Here is a 16,911-nt window from a genome sequence, read left to right on the forward strand (position 1 = left end):
AGTAGTAATTAGGAGATATATGGCATTAACGTGGCATACTAATAGAACTGGAAAAGCTTCAACTAATATGTGACATATTATTTGAAAACCAAATTAAACTGGCCTGTCTTTATATGAAATATATCAGTGACAATGAAACTACTGGAATTTTTTTCAGTTTTTTATATTCATCTATATATATATATATATATATATATATATATATATATATATATTATATATATATATACAAGAAATAAATTACTGTAAAATATCTCAGATTATAATTAACTAATGCCGAAAGCAGTTATTGAGTTAATTAGCCTGGATTATCAAATGCCATTTTACATGTATGCGTATGTACATCCATACACATACAATGTGTGTGTGTGTGTGTGTGTGTAATAATAAATAAGCAATGTACTAACAGCTGTGATAAACAGATATATGAATGAAGGGATGATGTAGGGTATAGACAAATAAATAAATGGGCAAACAATCCTTATAGATACAAATTTAAGAAATAAATAAATACATTATATAAAAATTCATTACACCCTTTCTTCTCTCTGTTGGGTGCTGAATGTAACATAGATTTAAATAAAGTGTCCTTTAATTATTGTCTTCAAATGAAGCTAAAGTCACTCTATAGTCTGTTATTCTGTGAGCTGACGAGAAATATCCACAGCTGATATCACTCGAGTTCCTGTCTTGCTTCTGATTGGTTGATATACTAGAGCTGCCACCTGTGGCTGGTTGGGAACTTCCATAACTGTTGACATTTACAGTCAGCTGACTTGAGCCTATCCTTTCATCCCTGGCCATCTCTTGTCCTTCCATCTATTCTTCATCTTCTTATTGGCCATCCACCATTTCATCCTCTCCTGCCCCATCCTCCGACGAGCGCCGTCCATGATCTCTCTCGCCACCTGGTTGGCTGAAGAAGCCAGATTGTTCAGCAACTGTCCGTTTCCCAGGCTCGTCAGGCCACTGTTGACGGCGTCTATGTTGTTGTTGATCGTGTCCTCGACGTCGAAGTTGATGATCGTTCCCAGGATCGAGGCTCCGGGAGGCCTGGCTTGCTCGGGGCACGATTCTTGGGGCTCCAACTTCCTCCGCGTCCCTGATCTGAAGGCTTGGTCCAGTCCGCAGAACTCGTATCTGCTTGGGGGTCGTTCGTGGGAGAAGGAGGAGGAAGAAGAGAGACTGAAAAGGCGTATCTGCTAGAAACGTGATCCTCAAGCCAGTGTTCTTTCCAAAATTATAAAACACACATCGGTCTAAGTCTACAACGGAAAGGCCTAATGAATGTAAACGATTGAAAACTAATTGAACTCATAAATATATTTCATAGAATTAATTTGATCTCTTCATATTCTTACTTAATAAAACTCATTAACAAATGCTTAAAAAAAGAAAAAAATACTAATGGTTAAATCAGATAAGAAACAGGAAGTTTGGGGTGACATATCTGTCAACAGTCCCTGAAACATAGACCCAACAGCTTTCCTTTTTTTTACCATGGAGTTATGTTTTTTACAAATTTCTGGGAAAAAGAAAATATTTGGCTAAGTTTTAATTTCAATAACTACCATTTCTCAAGCGTTTTTATTTAATAATTACCTTTGCTGCATCTCGATGGAGTCAATGATAATCCGGTTGACGTAAACAGAAGGTTGAGAGAGAAACCTCCAAGTGAGAGGATTATACAGGGCCGTTACATAGGTCCACTCCAAGAGCGCCCATTTAATTTCTCCCAGATCTGGTGTCCCAATCATGAAAGTGTAAACGTTTCCTGGTTCGAAGAAGATCTCTCTGTAAAGGTCACAGGATAGGAAATTAATGTTTGGCTTAATCTGTATTCCAAAGGTTTCAGTCTCGATCAGTTTTTCTGTAGGGAAAATGTTCCAAACATAGGCCTAAAGGCAGTCTGTGTGCAGGGATTTTTTAATTTCATTTTGGAATTCTTTCCTAAGGAAATAACTATAAGTATAGCTTGCAAAAGATAACCCATTGTTACACAGTTTTATTACATGGTTTAAACTAATTTAAGACTGTCAAGAGCTAAAATTACTGAAATTGGTGAATCTGGTATAAAGTATATTCTTCATTCAAATCCGAGTGGACATAAGAAGTATGGCACTTTCTCGTCACAAAAGTGCGGTCTCCTTGTCGTTGGTTCTCCTGTCTACACAAACTAAGGTATACAGTGGTGCTCAAATTTCATGCGACATGATTCTTTTTGTATCGTCCAGATTCTCAGACTCAACGTGATGTTGCCAAGTAGTGTTATACTTTTTTTCTAATGTCATACATGTCGAAAAGTTTGTGAATTCTCAGCTAGCCCTATTTTTCTTATGGTTATTTAAATATGATCCCTTTTATGCATTGGTATAATTCATAATCTGTGTGATTTGAATTGATTTTCTTTTTTTACGCTGTTAAGTTCAAAGTGTGGTGTGATAAGGTTAGCTGTGCCATCAATGAAAGCACACTTTACATGCTCCTTGGAGTATGACAGTAGACCTAATAAGCTCAACAGTCATAACAACATTTTCACCGTAGGAATATGAATTAAAACAAGTTTTCTTTGAATGCTGAAGCTTTCGACTGTTTAAGCTGCCTGTATGTTGCAAAATGTTTGATTGGCCTAAAAAAAATAATCTAAGCCTTCTGAGATATAATCTGTTATTAATAAATTTATTTGTAGAGATTATCTGTTTTTTGACGAATACAATAGGAATAGGAATTACAACCAGTTTTCTTTGAATGTTGAAGTTTTATGCTACGTTTAAGCTGCCTATATGTTGCAAAATGATTTATAGGCCTAAAAGAATAAACTAAGCCTTATGAGATGTAATGTTACTAATGTTACCATTTGTAGAGATTACCTGTTCTTTGAGGAATAAAAGATAATGGTTTTGATTATACGGAGAAGACTATTAATCGAAATATCATAAGTATTAATATCAAGGCGTATGGAACATTTGTTTTTCAACTGGTTTAAAATATCATTTTCTTAAAAGTGTATAATTTATTCTTTCATAAGGTAATTTGAAGAACAAGAATGTGTTGATAACCTCATTTGCTTTCTGGCCAGAAATTGTTAATAGAGAGATGTGACTGTTAATTGTAAACTAAAGAAATCTAACACCTAGGCCTAGGAACAATATCTTGGCATTGAAAAATGAATAATTGCATAGGCAAATATTTGCTAGTATGCCATAGATTTTTAAAAATATTTAAGAATTATAACAATTAATTATGTATGAAAATCCAAATATTCCTTTAACACATAATAAGTAAGTGTTTTCAAGATAATTTCATTGTCGCTACTCAGTGTAAACCTACTTATGTTACACCGGGTGGTTGTTGTTGCACCGACACTAATGATAGCTACGTCACACATGCTCCCCTCACACGTTGATATCGGTGGGCGCATTCTACTTTTATATATACATATTTACATTTTTTTTTCAGCATTGACGTGGTAAAGCAATCAAATAGGACTATTTCAAATTTTATGTTGGCTTTGGAAGCATTATTAATGTTATGACAATTTTTTATCGTTTTTTTTTTTTTTAACTGATGCTTGATGACGAATGCTTGATGGCGACTTCATTTTGGTCAAATGCTTCAGCGATGTGTGAACGAAACTTTTGAAAATGTTTCGAACGAGTTTTTTCTGAAATTTGCTACACGTGACATTTTCTTACAGTTTTGAAATATATGACAGATTTCACGCTCATGAAACATATTATGTCCATATTTTATGCAATAATCGCGTTTCCGCATTGAAATAAAAGATAAATATGTAGCATACTAGGTTGCCAGTTAGTGAATCTTGAACGAAATCCTATGGAGTCATGTCGCATGAGATTTGAGCATCACTGTACACAGAAACATGTTCAGTCTGGTCGAAATCTACAAAGCAACTAGTAGGTCTATAGGTCTACCCTTCTTATTCCCTATGTACTTTATCTTTCTCTTTTATTTATTTACCCTCAGATCATTATTTTCTCTTAAACCCTGCCTACATGGAACTATATCTATATCCACCGAGAATCGGTCAGAACTTAAACGTGTCATATATCCTCCTTCCCACTTACTCCAAGTTCAGCTGTTGACGGTGCGCGATGCCCCGTTCTCCGAAGAGGGAAACGAAGAAGACCCCAATGTCTCCTCCATGGAGTCGAGCCTCCCTCGTGTAGGACATGGCCACACTGATGCGGTGATGGAATGCTGTTAGGGCGTGGGTGGTCATTCAAAGTCAAGATCTTCATATTAAAAAATAGACCTACAGAAAATGGGGTGAAACTGGAGACTTCTACCACCCCCTTGTGGTTCGGTAACTGCCAGTTTATACGCGCAAAATGGGAGCCGTGTTTAGTATACCGGTCCCTTGAGGGTGAACGTATAAAAAATAAAATAAATAAAAATCTTGATATAATGAAAGTAAATATAAGACATAAATATAAGCAAAAACGTCAACAAAAACCGGTCAGTAACTGGCAGGAGCCTGGCGCCGCAGTTGTCTTCAGTTTCTTCCCGAAAATAATCCTGTAGTGTTTCATTGGAGCTGACAGTAAATATACACAGCTAATATTATTGGAATTAATTGTTATATTCTCAAGGGCGTCATTTGGGGGGATGCTAGGAGCCACTTCCCCCTCTCTAGACACTGATGGCCCCCAGAAGACGGTTTGCCCCCTAGCCTTTGAAATAATAATAATAAAATTCACTCCAAAGTGTGTGTGTGTGTTTGATAGAGGCTAGAGAGGTGCATATATATATATATATATATATATATATATATATATATATATATATATATATATATATACTATATATATATATATATATATATATATATAGATATATATATATAGATATATATATATAGATATATATATAGTATATATATATATATATATATATAGATATATATATATATATATATATATATATATATATATCTATATATATATATATATATATATATACATAATAACATATATGCATGTGTGTGTGTGTGGCACACTTGTTCGCTGCTTTATTAACTTAACCTAGCTCTTACATGGCTTCAACATGCTGTAAAATACGAACAAATTTCAAAAAAATTTATCGAGGGGAACCCCTCACTGCTGGCCCCCCTACCCCCAGCAGATAGGGCTCTCTTCGCTCACCACCCAAACCATACCATAAGTTCTAAACCTTCGCCCTCCAAAGAAAAATCTGAAATGACACCACTGGATTGGCTGCTCGGCCACTGCCATTGGCTACAATGATATCTGCAGTGGGTATTCCTCGTCAACTGCCAAACAGAAGACTAACTATACTCTCTTTTTTTTCCATCTGTCCATCCGCCTGTGGTGTTTTTGTATGGTAACACTGCGTCCCGGGCTTTAAATAGTTACGCTATGTGTAAGTTTTAGGTAGATAAAAGGATATCTGGGTGCACATTTGCAACTGAAAAGTGTTTTAATAATTTACCGTATGCGAATTACACCGTTAATATTCGAAATAGGATATTGATATTATTGTTGAATGTAAGCTGAATGTAACTATCTAAAGCCCGGGACGCAGTGTTACCATACACAAACACCACAGGCGGATGGACAGATAGAAAAAAAAACCGAGAATAGTTCCTTAGGAAAATCTGTTACTTATTTCATTTAAATTATCTCAAAGAAAGACATCACTGACGTGACTCAGGTAATTTTATGAGAAATAGTGGAGTACTGTCTTTTTGTTCTAATAATTTCATCTGCAAAATATTCCTAATTTTCTTAATATTTCTACTTATATTGCCGTTTCATAAGTAGCACTCTCTGACCCTCAAACAATTTCATAAAAGTTGATTCTCAAGATCTCCATAGAGATAAATACCAAATGTGATTTGGTATTACCTCTTAAAGACACACCTGAATAAGACAAAAGTTAATTATATCTTAGTTTTAGCAGACTGCTGAGCTAGCTCTCCTAGGGCTGGCCCGAAGGATTAGATATTTTCACGTGGCTAGGAACCAATCGGTTGCTTAGCAACGGGACCTACAGCATATTGTGGGATTCGAACCAAATAGAGAAATGAATTTCTATCACCAGAAATAAATACCTCTGATTCCTTGTTGGCAGAGAGGGGAATCGAACCCGGACCCTGAGATCGGTATCGAGCACATAACCTGAATAAGGAAGGTCATTCAAAGACCTTTGGACAAAACTCCCTCAAAGAATACCCTTTCCACCTCCGCTCACTTACTGCAGAAGGGAGACTCCGCTCCCGTTATGAGGTACATCTTTGTGTTGACGGATCCTGGTCCAGTGTAATTCAGGTAGGAGTCGGCGTGCGCTCCCATGCGGTTACACTTTGCCCAGTCGTCTCCGCACTGCCAGCAGAATCCTCTCCAGTAGGCCTCCCAGGATGCACACTGGATTGACAAGAAGGGGCAATCGCTGTTGATTGATTCCGTGAAGTATTCATATGACCGTATGTGGTTGCATCCTATGAAGCGACGTAGGCCTATACAGTAAGAGACAAAAAAAAAAGATTAGGTCTATTATTAATGGTGGAGGTATAAATGTAAGAAAGTATTATAATTAATGGTGGGAAAACAAACGGCATAATTTATTGTCATTGTCATAGATTTCAGTAACCTGTGACGCGAAGGGACTCTGAAAAATTCTGCCACTTGTGTCTGTAGGAAGTCACAAACGACACAGCTGAGTTACCCTTAACCGAACTATCTTATTTCACAGGCCAACAAACATATAATGGCTATGACAAGGAAGGTCCCAGAACAATACCCTAGGGAATACCGTAGGTCTAAGTTCAATGAAAGTGCCATCAACTACACCTCCCTGTTTACAGTTACTTTCAACACTTTAAAGTGACTTAGCCTTCAGTACCAAAGGGCAAAGATATAATATTTATTTGTTTTATAAGGATACTCTAAAGACTGTAGAGAGACTTACCGTAAGGAATGTTCCCTTGTTCCATGGCAACAGAGTCTATGAAATGGTGACCACAGCCAGGCATTCTCACTCCTCCGTTGGGATAAAAATCAAAATGGCCGACGGGAGAAGCCAGACCTAATCCTAAAAAAGGACAAATAAGGTTATTACAGTCCCATAATCCATTTTCACAAATGAAAATGGAAGAATTGTTTAAAAGAGGCAAAACTGTTTAAACGAAAGTTTGACTTTAATGTTGTTGTGAGTCATTTCAAAGTCTCATAGATCAGTGGTAACAAAGTCACACTTGTCAACTTTTGCAGCATTCTGAACGAAACCGATTAAAGATTATGAATCATCCTGTGAGGCAGAGTATTAGGGGCAAATTGAGAGGAATGAATGCTGTTATAGGTATCCTGTGACTGGGGATAACCTAACCTCCGGTAATAATGGGTCCACCGTCAGTGTGAATGACGTCAACAAAGTCTGCGTCAGAAGGGTCGAGGCGAACGATTGGGTCTGTTCCTTCGAAGTAAGGCTCGGCTGGGTCGAGACCTGAAGGGATGGGAATTTAGAAAGTCATTTCTGATAATAACAAAGTAACAGAAGGGATTAAAATTAGTACAGTGGTGCTGCATCAGTTTTCAAGCCCTGTAACTATTCATTCTGTACCTGAATCCTAAACTTACTATTCAAATCAGTTTGAGCGGTAAATTCATTTAAATAAAGCAGCAACATGTTTACAGAATAAAAATCTACAACTCTAATTCTTGCTCTTCTTCTTAATCTCAAATATTCCACTGGTTAGCTTTGACCGAGTCCACACTCTATACTGTCAATGTTATAAGTAGAAGAACATATAATTTTGACTGAGGCAAACATCAACCTTTTTGTTTACACTGCACAAGAGACTGATCGTCAGCTATCATTCTTTACTCGTTATTCACCTTTGAGTCTTTAGTTATAGTATTTGACAGATGAGAGGTAGAAGAAGAAAAAGAAACTGAGCCTGTTGTGACACTCGAGGTATCCACATTTGTTACACTAATGCTATATAAAATCATCAGCTATGACCGCCTAGTTGCTTACCAGATATGGTAGTCATGGTGCGTCCCATACCCCTAGAAAGCACGGTCAGATGCACAATCCATGGCTAACTTTAATCCTAAATAAAATAAAAACTACCGGCGCTAGAGGGTTGAAATTTGGTATGTTTGATGATTAAAGGGTCGATGATCAAATCACTAATTTAGAGCCCTCTAGCCTCAGTAGTTTTTTTTAGATCTGAGGGCGGACAGAATAAAGTGTGGACGGACAGTCAAAGCCAGCACAATAGTTTTCTTTTGCAGGAAACTAAAAAGAGACCCTTGTGTATAATATGACCTTTTGTTATTTACCTGTGATTCTTCCAAGTTTGGCATCCTGTGTCTTCAAGTACTCTCCAGTATATCCAGCCAAATGAGCCCCTAAGCTGTGGCCAACCATATGCACGTGAGAAGGAGACACCCCAAAGAAATCCTGCTGAGCAAAAATTATGAATTTGTTTATAACAAACCGTCTATGTCCACTTAGCCTTGCCCATGATAATAAACAGAGGCTACATGATCTACATCCTTAGTTTGTGTTGAAATGTTACAACGACTTACCCTCAGGTCTAGTATGAACCGGCCTGTAATGGCGCCAATCAGTCTGATGTTGGCAACAGTCTGGGTGTAAGGCGGTCCTGAGCCAGAGAGCCAGTCGAGAACGATAACATTGTGGTCATCGTACAGGAGATATTCTTGCACCATTTTCTGTTTGCAAGGTTAAACCTAGTTAGTATAGGTACCCGACCTTAGCTTATGACTTTGTCGATAACACGAGCTATTCAGGGAATACTACTGATACTAGGAACGTAATTCCTGACCTGTGATATGTACCACAAATAAAACTGTTTTGCTTTGAGACAGAAGGAACCTATTACAATTGTATTCACTGTTAGAAATAAAGCTTCAAATGTAAATAAGAAGGCAGATACTCTGAAAAAAATTAGCAGTTGGTAAACAGTAGTAAGTACAATACAAAACTATGATCAGATTCGTTCTTCTTCTGTCAGTTCCTAGTACGATTTACAAAAGCTCACATCACTGATGAAGTAGACTTCACCTCTTGTGTAATGAATTTTGAATGAAATTAGTTTATGGTGATGAGTAAATAAATGAAGGTTTCAGATGGACTATCAAGATTTAAACTGATAACAAGAAAAGTTTGATTTGAACCCATCTCCAAACACAATGGTTTAAGATGGAACACTTAAACCAATAAAAAGGAAAGTTCTACTCAAATCCACCTTAAACACAATGGTTTCAGATGGAATAACAAGATTTGAACCAATGTAAAGAAAAGTTCGATTCGTACTCACCTTAAGCCATCTTGTTTCGCCGTGCTCCAAGTAACCGTGGGTGAGAATCTTGACTCCTTTCCCAAACTTGAAGTGGGAGACAGCGATGCTCTTGGGATCCATGACGTGCAATCTCTTTGGAAAAGGAAATTGGCAAAATAAATAGTTATTTGTATTCATAAATGCTTTCAAGACCTCTTTAACTTCTCTGTTCGTAATATTTGTGATTTTTTACTGAAAGACTGTTGGTACAGCTATGCTCAAATCTGAAGCAACATGATTCTTTTTGTATTGTCCAGAATCTCAGACTCGACACATCGTTGCATTACTTGCATACATATCGAAGTCAAGTTTGTGAATTAACAGCTAGCACTATTTTCTTTATGGTTATAGAAATATGATCACTTTTATGCATTGGTATAATTCTTTATCTGTGTGATTTGAACTTACCTTACTTTACATTGCTTAGTTCAAGCATGGTGTGATAAGGTTAGCTGTGCCATCAATGACAGGGCGCTTAACACGCTCCTTGTCCTCTGCAGCATTATAACAGTAGATAAGATAAGCTCAACAGTCATAACAATATTTTCAAAATAGTAGGAATATGAATTACAAGTTTTCTTTGAATTTTGAAGTTTTAGGCTATGTCCAAGCTGCCCGTATGTTGCAAAATGATTTACAGGTCTATAAAAATCATCTAAGCCTTCTGAGTTATAATCTCTTTTAATAAAGAATTTATTTGTAGAGATTATCTCTTTTTTTATTTGAGGAATAAAAGATAATGATTTTAATTATATGGAGATGGCCATTATTCGAAATGACAACTTATGGAACATTTGTTTTTTTAATTGGCTTAAAATATTTTCTTAAAAGTCCTGCTCGCTTTGGGGTGTAATCTATGCATTCACAAGATAACTTGATGTGCAAGAATGTGTAGATAACTTCATATGCTTTCTGGCCAGAAATCGTTAACATAGAGATGTGAATGCTAAGTGTAGTGTATCTATAGTAAGTAAAGAAATTCAACACACCTAGGCCTAGGAACAAAATCTTGGCTTTGACAAAAGAATAATTGCATAGGCGAATATTTGCTATAGTACCTAAGGTATAATATTTGAAGGGGTTAAGAAATATAACTTGAATCATTTTATCTTTATGAAAATCCAAATATTCCTCTAACAAATATAAAATAAATAGTTTAAAGACAATCTCATCATCGCTACTCGTTGTAGACCTATGTTAAACTAGGTGGTTCAACTTCAATGTTGTTCCGCCACTCTAATGGTTGTGTCACACACGCTCTCCTCACCCGTTGATATCGGTGGATGCATTCTACTTTTGTATTTATCTATTTACATTTTTTCATCATTGAGCAGTGAAAACAATCAAATCCAACTATTCAAAATTTTATGGTTGCATTGGAAGTAATACTAATGTTAATATAATTTTTTTGTTTAACATTTGAAGGGGGTTTGATGATCACTTTATTTATTTATTCATTTATCTTTTTTAGTCAAATGCATCGGTGATGAGTGAACGAAAGTCTTGAAAATGTTCCATAACTGTTTTTCACGTGACATTTTTTTACCGTTTTGAAGTATACGACCAATTTAACTCTTATGAAACCTAGTATGGCCTTATTGTATGCAATAATCATGTTTTCGTATTGAATAAATAGATAAATATGGAGCATGTTCGGTTGCCAGTTAGTGACCTTAGAACGATATCCTATGCAGTCATGTAGCATCAATTCTGAGCATAGCTGTACATCTCTCTGGAAAAAATGAAGAACTATCGACCGGAACTCGAAACCAACTTAAAATTGAGAATTTCTTCATTTATTTCCAAAGGGTTTCAAGGCTATCAGTGGAAAATAACTTATGATAATATTAACATTAAACACTGGAACTCGACACACAGACACTAATATGAATAAGAACATTGTACTGAAAGTCAATGCTAATACTGGAATCATTACTAATTTAAATAAGCGTTACTAGTATTTCAAATAATAAAATATTATATAGTAACACTAGTCATACAAAATTAACTCTTTACTCTACCTGGCACACGTCAGGATAATCTCTGGTATAGAGACAGAATTTGGGCGTGATAGCCTGCACGGGAAGAGGGAACACGTTGATGGGCCGCGCCATAGAAAAATACGGCTGGTCTATGCTGAAGCAGCCGTAGATGCCGTAACATCTGGTCGTCAAAGCTGGAGAAGAAGAAGAGGCAGCAATATTCAGAGTTGTCAAGTAAACATTTCTAGCTAACAATGGGTTTTGGAATAAGAGAGGTTTCTCTCTTACTGTCATGTTACTTAAGACACAAGGAGATTTCTAAGACTTTTAAGCATTGTGGCAGTGAATAAATGCATGTTTAGTAATTAAGAATGTATAATGCTCATTCAAGATGCATTTGTCTGCTTGATATACGTTTGTAAGGCCTTTGCTCTGATACAAAGACTGCCACCCACCAGCTGATCCAGCTATGAATTGGTCGAGTGACATCTGGGTCAATGCAAAAGCACAGGTCTAGCATTCTTATCCCTAAAGACTTGGATGATAAGTAAAAATAAGTAGAAATATGTCATGAAAATTTGAAAGGCCAGGCTATTACACCAATCTTTATGAATAAAATTATGGAAATACATTCATATTATCATGACTTGGTTGAATTTTGTCGAGGGAGCATCACCATACTCACAATCAGTGTCATTCCTTGTGTCGAACACCACCTTCTCAAGGACTTCTTCAAGAGAGTTAGACCTGGAATCTTCGTCGTCATCTTTTCTCGAGATGCCAAACAGGCTTCGGGGCATCAGGGCATTAGGAACCAAAGTTAAGAACGTCTGCAAAGTGGTAACTGCTAGGGAAGTCATGGTGGACAATGGCAGCGTGTATTCTGTGGCTATGTTTCTCTGGAAGTCGCCATCTTCTCTGTAAGGCGAGAAGGGAGATGTCTCAGCGAATTAGATTACCTAAGTAAAGCTTAGGCCTAGGTTTACCAGTGTAGACCTTAGGCTTAGGTTTGCCAGTGAAACCCTTAGTCTTAAGTTTACCAGACCAAACCTTCGGCCTAGGTTTACCATAGCAACCCTTAGGCCTCGATTTAAAAGAGTAAACCTTAAGCTTAGCTTTACCGTATAAACCTCGGACTTCCCTGTTTCCAGAAAGTGTGAATATTAGGCAATGAAGAGGAGGAAAGTTGTAGTGTTGAAAACTGGTAACAACTCAGCTGCTTATGGAGAAGTGATGGCTACTGCCTACTGTGACCTCACTGCTTGATATCCTATTTACCAAAGTGGAGGCATAGCAGGTGAAAGGTATGAAAGTCCAAATGTGAATGAGTGAAGGAGAAAATAGAATATATCTGAAAACGTGAAGGATTAGAAGAATGCATAGAATGTATGACTAAAATCTGTGATTAGCTGTGAAGGTTTAAAGTCTACAGTGTCAGAGAAGTGAATGCTAGAACCACTCACGGTGATATATATATATATATATATATATATATATATATATATATATATATATATATATAGATATATATACATATATATATAAAGGTTTTTTTGCCACAAAGGAAAAAAATGAAAAAACGAGATAGCCGAGTACTTTCGGTCCTATTCGGACCCTTTACTGAGGCACATTGATTTTACAAAGAACACCATAGTCAAAAGAAGGCTTAATATACAAACTGACACTACCAGATTAGCCATAAGGGCGGTTTTCACTCTACAGAGAGGAGGAGTCGCCATAGGCTAGCCACACCTTGAAGGATACCCGCCGTAAACAAGTGATTCTCCCAGAAAACAGTACATTTTGAAAACAACACGGGAGCATATACAATTTAATATCATGAATTTTTACACAAATTTTCCCAACAAAAATTATTATTAATGAAAAGACGAAAGAAAATATAAATATATATATATCGAGCAAGAGAAAGAGGGAGAGAGAATATCGAATCAGAGAGAGAGAGAGAGAGAGAAAGAAATAATAACTATATACATGTGGGACTAATTTATTAGTTGTTCATTTATTTTGAGGTCCTTCATAAACATCTTACAAATATATGGGTCCAAATGATACATTCCCAGACTAAGATTTAGGTTGTTTTTATGAGTGATTTGTATAATTGCCGATTCCAGTAAATTTATGTTATCAAAAAGCTCATAAAAAGTTTTATAATGTTGCTATTAATGAAAAAGAAATGCCTAAAAATGTACTTAGCTTACCTTATTTTCGTGGATTTGAAACCATAAAATCAATATTTAAATCGTTTAATGTTAATGTAGTGTTCTCTTATAACAATACCATTAAAGATATGCTAATTAAGAATAGTCCCGTAACAAATAACAACATCATTTACAAAATTCCTTGTAAGGATTGCCCATCGTTTTACGTTGGTCAGTCTAGTAAAAATTTATGTGTTCGGATTAAGCAGCATATGTATTCAGCTAGAACAGCCCAGACTTCAAATGCACTGTTTATCCATCTGAGTGAAAAAAAATCTCATTGTATTAATTGGGGTGATACCTCGGTAATTGCTAGATCTAATGATTATGTTTCAAGAAATTTACTGGAATCGGCAATTATACAAATCACTAATAAAAACAACCTAAGTCTTAGTCTGGGAATGTACTATTTGGACCCATATATTTGTAAGATGTTTATGAAGGACCTCAAAATAAATGAACAACTAATAAATTAGTCCCACATGTATATAGTTATTATTTCTTTCTCTCTCTCTCTCTCTCTCTGATTCGATATTCTCTCTCCCTCTTTCTCTTGCTCGATATATATATATTTATATTTTCTTTCGTCTTTTCATTAATAATAATTTTTGTTGGGAAAATTTGTGTAAAAATTCATGATATTAAATTGTATATGCTCCCGTGTTGTTTTCAAAATGTACTGTTTTCTGGGAGAATCACTTGTTTACGGCGGGTATCCTTCAAGGTGTGGCTAGCCTATGGCGACTCCTCCTCTCTGTAGAGTGAAAACCGCCCTTATGGCTAATCTGGTAGTGTCAGTTTGTATATTAAGCCTTCTTTGGACTATGGTGTTCTTTGTAAAATCAGTGTGCCTCAGTAAAGGGTCCGAATAGGACCGAAAGTACTCGGCTATCTCGTTTTTTCATTTTTTTTCCTTCGTGGCAAAAAAAAACCTTTATTTATACATAGCATCACGTTTTATATACTTCGTGATCAAGTTATTCATATATATATATATATATATATATATATATATATATATATATATATATATATATATATATTTCAATGAGTGGTTTAGTACGAAGTCTATTAACTACAAACACGAGTTGAACAGGATGAAAAAAAAAATACACCCTTTTCAGTTAAAGAGAGAGAGACTAAAACCAGGACTTTAGCAGCCCATTAATTTCAACTTTCCAGCAAGAATGACACACCGAAAATCACGGCCTCACTAGTGTAATCGCAAGCAAAAGTTTTCTGGGAAAATGTGCGCGAATATTATCATGCTTACCTGTCTTACAAGGCGAAATAGCAGAAGAAGAAGAAGAGGAGGAGGAGGAGGAAGAAGAAGAAGGAAACCGAGAATAAAAAAGAGAAGAAGAAGAAGAAGAAGGTCGAGTTCAGTGGGTTGCTCTCGTAACGGTTGGCTGACTTAACATAAGTGTGTGACAAACCAGCCCGCGTAAATTCTCTCTCTCTCTCTCGTTAACAGTTAAGCTAAACACAGACTTATTCCTCGTATATCTATTATGTATTTATCGAGTATTTATTAGACACTTTCCTCGGTAATCTCTTCTATTCGGTAGATAATATAGGCCCCTTCCACAGCGCATGCGCGAAGCAGCACAACGCCAGATAGCTTATCCGTTCATTCTAGCCGATAAATTCGTCAAGTATATTGTGTGCCTGAATGCTATTATTTTCTGAGCTTTTATTTAATGTTATTATTACTTTTTTAGATTCAGCTTATTATTATTATTATTATTATTATTATTATTATTATTATTATTATTATTATTATTATTATTATTAATTATTATATTGTTTGGTACTTTCTATCTTCTCCTGTGGTTCGTGATTTACGTAACTAGCGTCCTGGTGAAAACCTTTGATTACCTCGGAAAACAAAGTAGGAGAGAGAGAGAGAGAGAGAGAGAGAGAGAGAGAGAGAGAGAGAGAGAGAGAGAGAGAGAGAGAGGGAGGAAAAATTACAATTGATTAAAAATACCAACGTATTTTGGAAAAACCGAGAGAGAGGCAAAATGATAACTGGGTAAATATACTAACGTATTTTTTTTTCGTTAAATCAATATTGACAACAACGAGTACTCAGGTCAGAGGCATCGTAGATATAGCACATAAAAAAAAAACTCAACAGCGGGAAGAAAGTAATTTCCTGAAATTACTGAGAATTTAGAAAGCGGAAAAAACAGAGAGATTCTGCGGATGGTAATTTAGCCCAAATTATTATTATTATGTTTGATTGACACATTATCGTTCATGTGGACATCAGCTGTGATGGTTATGATAATGATATATTATTGATGATTTCTTCCTGTCAAAACAAATGCCTTATGAATCTGGTGAGTTTTAATAATAATAATAATCAATAATAATAATAATAATAATAATATAATATAATATTAATAATAATAATAATAATAATAATAATAATAATAATAATAATAAAGCTGTGTACTTTATCATATTATTAGTATTCACTTAAGAAGCGAACTATATATACTATACCAGTTTCATTGTGTATATTGTACATGTAGTATTTTATTTACTAGTTTAACTCAAACACACACATAATAGCTCTCTCTCTCTCTCTCTCTCTCTCTCTCTCTCTCTCTCTCCTCTATATATATATATATATATTATAATGATATATATATACCATATATCTGTATATATATTATATATATATACGTATATACCCATATATATATATACATACACATATACATATATATATATATATATATATTTTTATATACTATGTATATAATATATATATATATACATATATATGTGTTCATATATACCTATACGTATGTATGTATACAATGTGTAAATATGTATATATAAATGTTAATGAATAAATTACTTAAAAATCATTCGAAAAAAGTCAAATCCAATTTCCCGAGAGAGAGAGAGAGAGAGAGAGAGAGAGAGAGAGAGAGAGAGAGAGAGAGAGTAGAGAAGAATTACCATCCAACTGCAGAAAAAAAAGTTACCAGAGAAAAAAAGCCATTTATTTCCTAACTCGACCGAAAACAAAAATTTAACTCACTTGTGGAAATAAAACTCCAGTATCTTACGCTTTTCACCGTGTTGGCATAAAGCCACCTCAATGAATATAATAAAAAGCACAATACTACAGCTTTAAATAGACCGTACTACACGAAGACCAACACAGTACAGCTTGACAAAGACCGAAAAGAACGTATACGGTGAACGGGAAATTGTCACGATCGAGAGAACTCACGACAACTTTATCCGGACGCGTCTAGGGAATAACTGTGCTCTGAAATGCACTGGGATTGAGATGTAGGCCAGCAATCTAGTTGCCGGTTTGTCTTTTTTTATTTAT

The 16,911-nt window shown here is 35.6% G+C and overlaps 1 protein-coding gene across 4 annotated transcripts; it reads right to left on the reverse strand.

Moving 5' to 3' along the window:
* Positions 1-251: 251 nt before the first annotated feature.
* LOC135214436 (pancreatic triacylglycerol lipase-like) lies at positions 252-16,818 on the reverse strand. 4 transcript variants are annotated; one of them, XM_064248727.1, is made up of 12 exons: positions 16,612-16,818; positions 12,020-12,252; positions 11,374-11,528; positions 9,332-9,445; positions 8,577-8,723; positions 8,328-8,448; positions 7,369-7,485; positions 6,952-7,074; positions 6,239-6,499; positions 4,089-4,221; positions 1,603-1,794; positions 252-1,140 (listed from the first exon to the last, which is right to left on the reverse strand). In XM_064248727.1, exons 2-12 carry the CDS (start codon positions 12,192-12,194, stop codon positions 783-785), a joined length of 1,896 nt encoding a protein of 631 aa, XP_064104797.1. In that variant the 5' UTR covers positions 12,195-12,252; positions 16,612-16,818; the 3' UTR covers positions 252-782. The 4 variants fall into 4 exon arrangements, with proteins under 4 accessions (XP_064104797.1, XP_064104796.1, XP_064104795.1 ...); XM_064248726.1 differs by having other exon boundaries at positions 252-1,143; XM_064248725.1 differs by having other exon boundaries at positions 252-1,185.
* Between the last annotated feature and the right edge of the window lie 93 nt (positions 16,819-16,911).

This window comes from Macrobrachium nipponense, chromosome 45 (assembly GCF_015104395.2).
Source record: "Macrobrachium nipponense isolate FS-2020 chromosome 45, ASM1510439v2, whole genome shotgun sequence".
In the NCBI taxonomy this organism is placed as follows: domain Eukaryota; kingdom Metazoa; phylum Arthropoda; class Malacostraca; order Decapoda; family Palaemonidae; genus Macrobrachium; species Macrobrachium nipponense.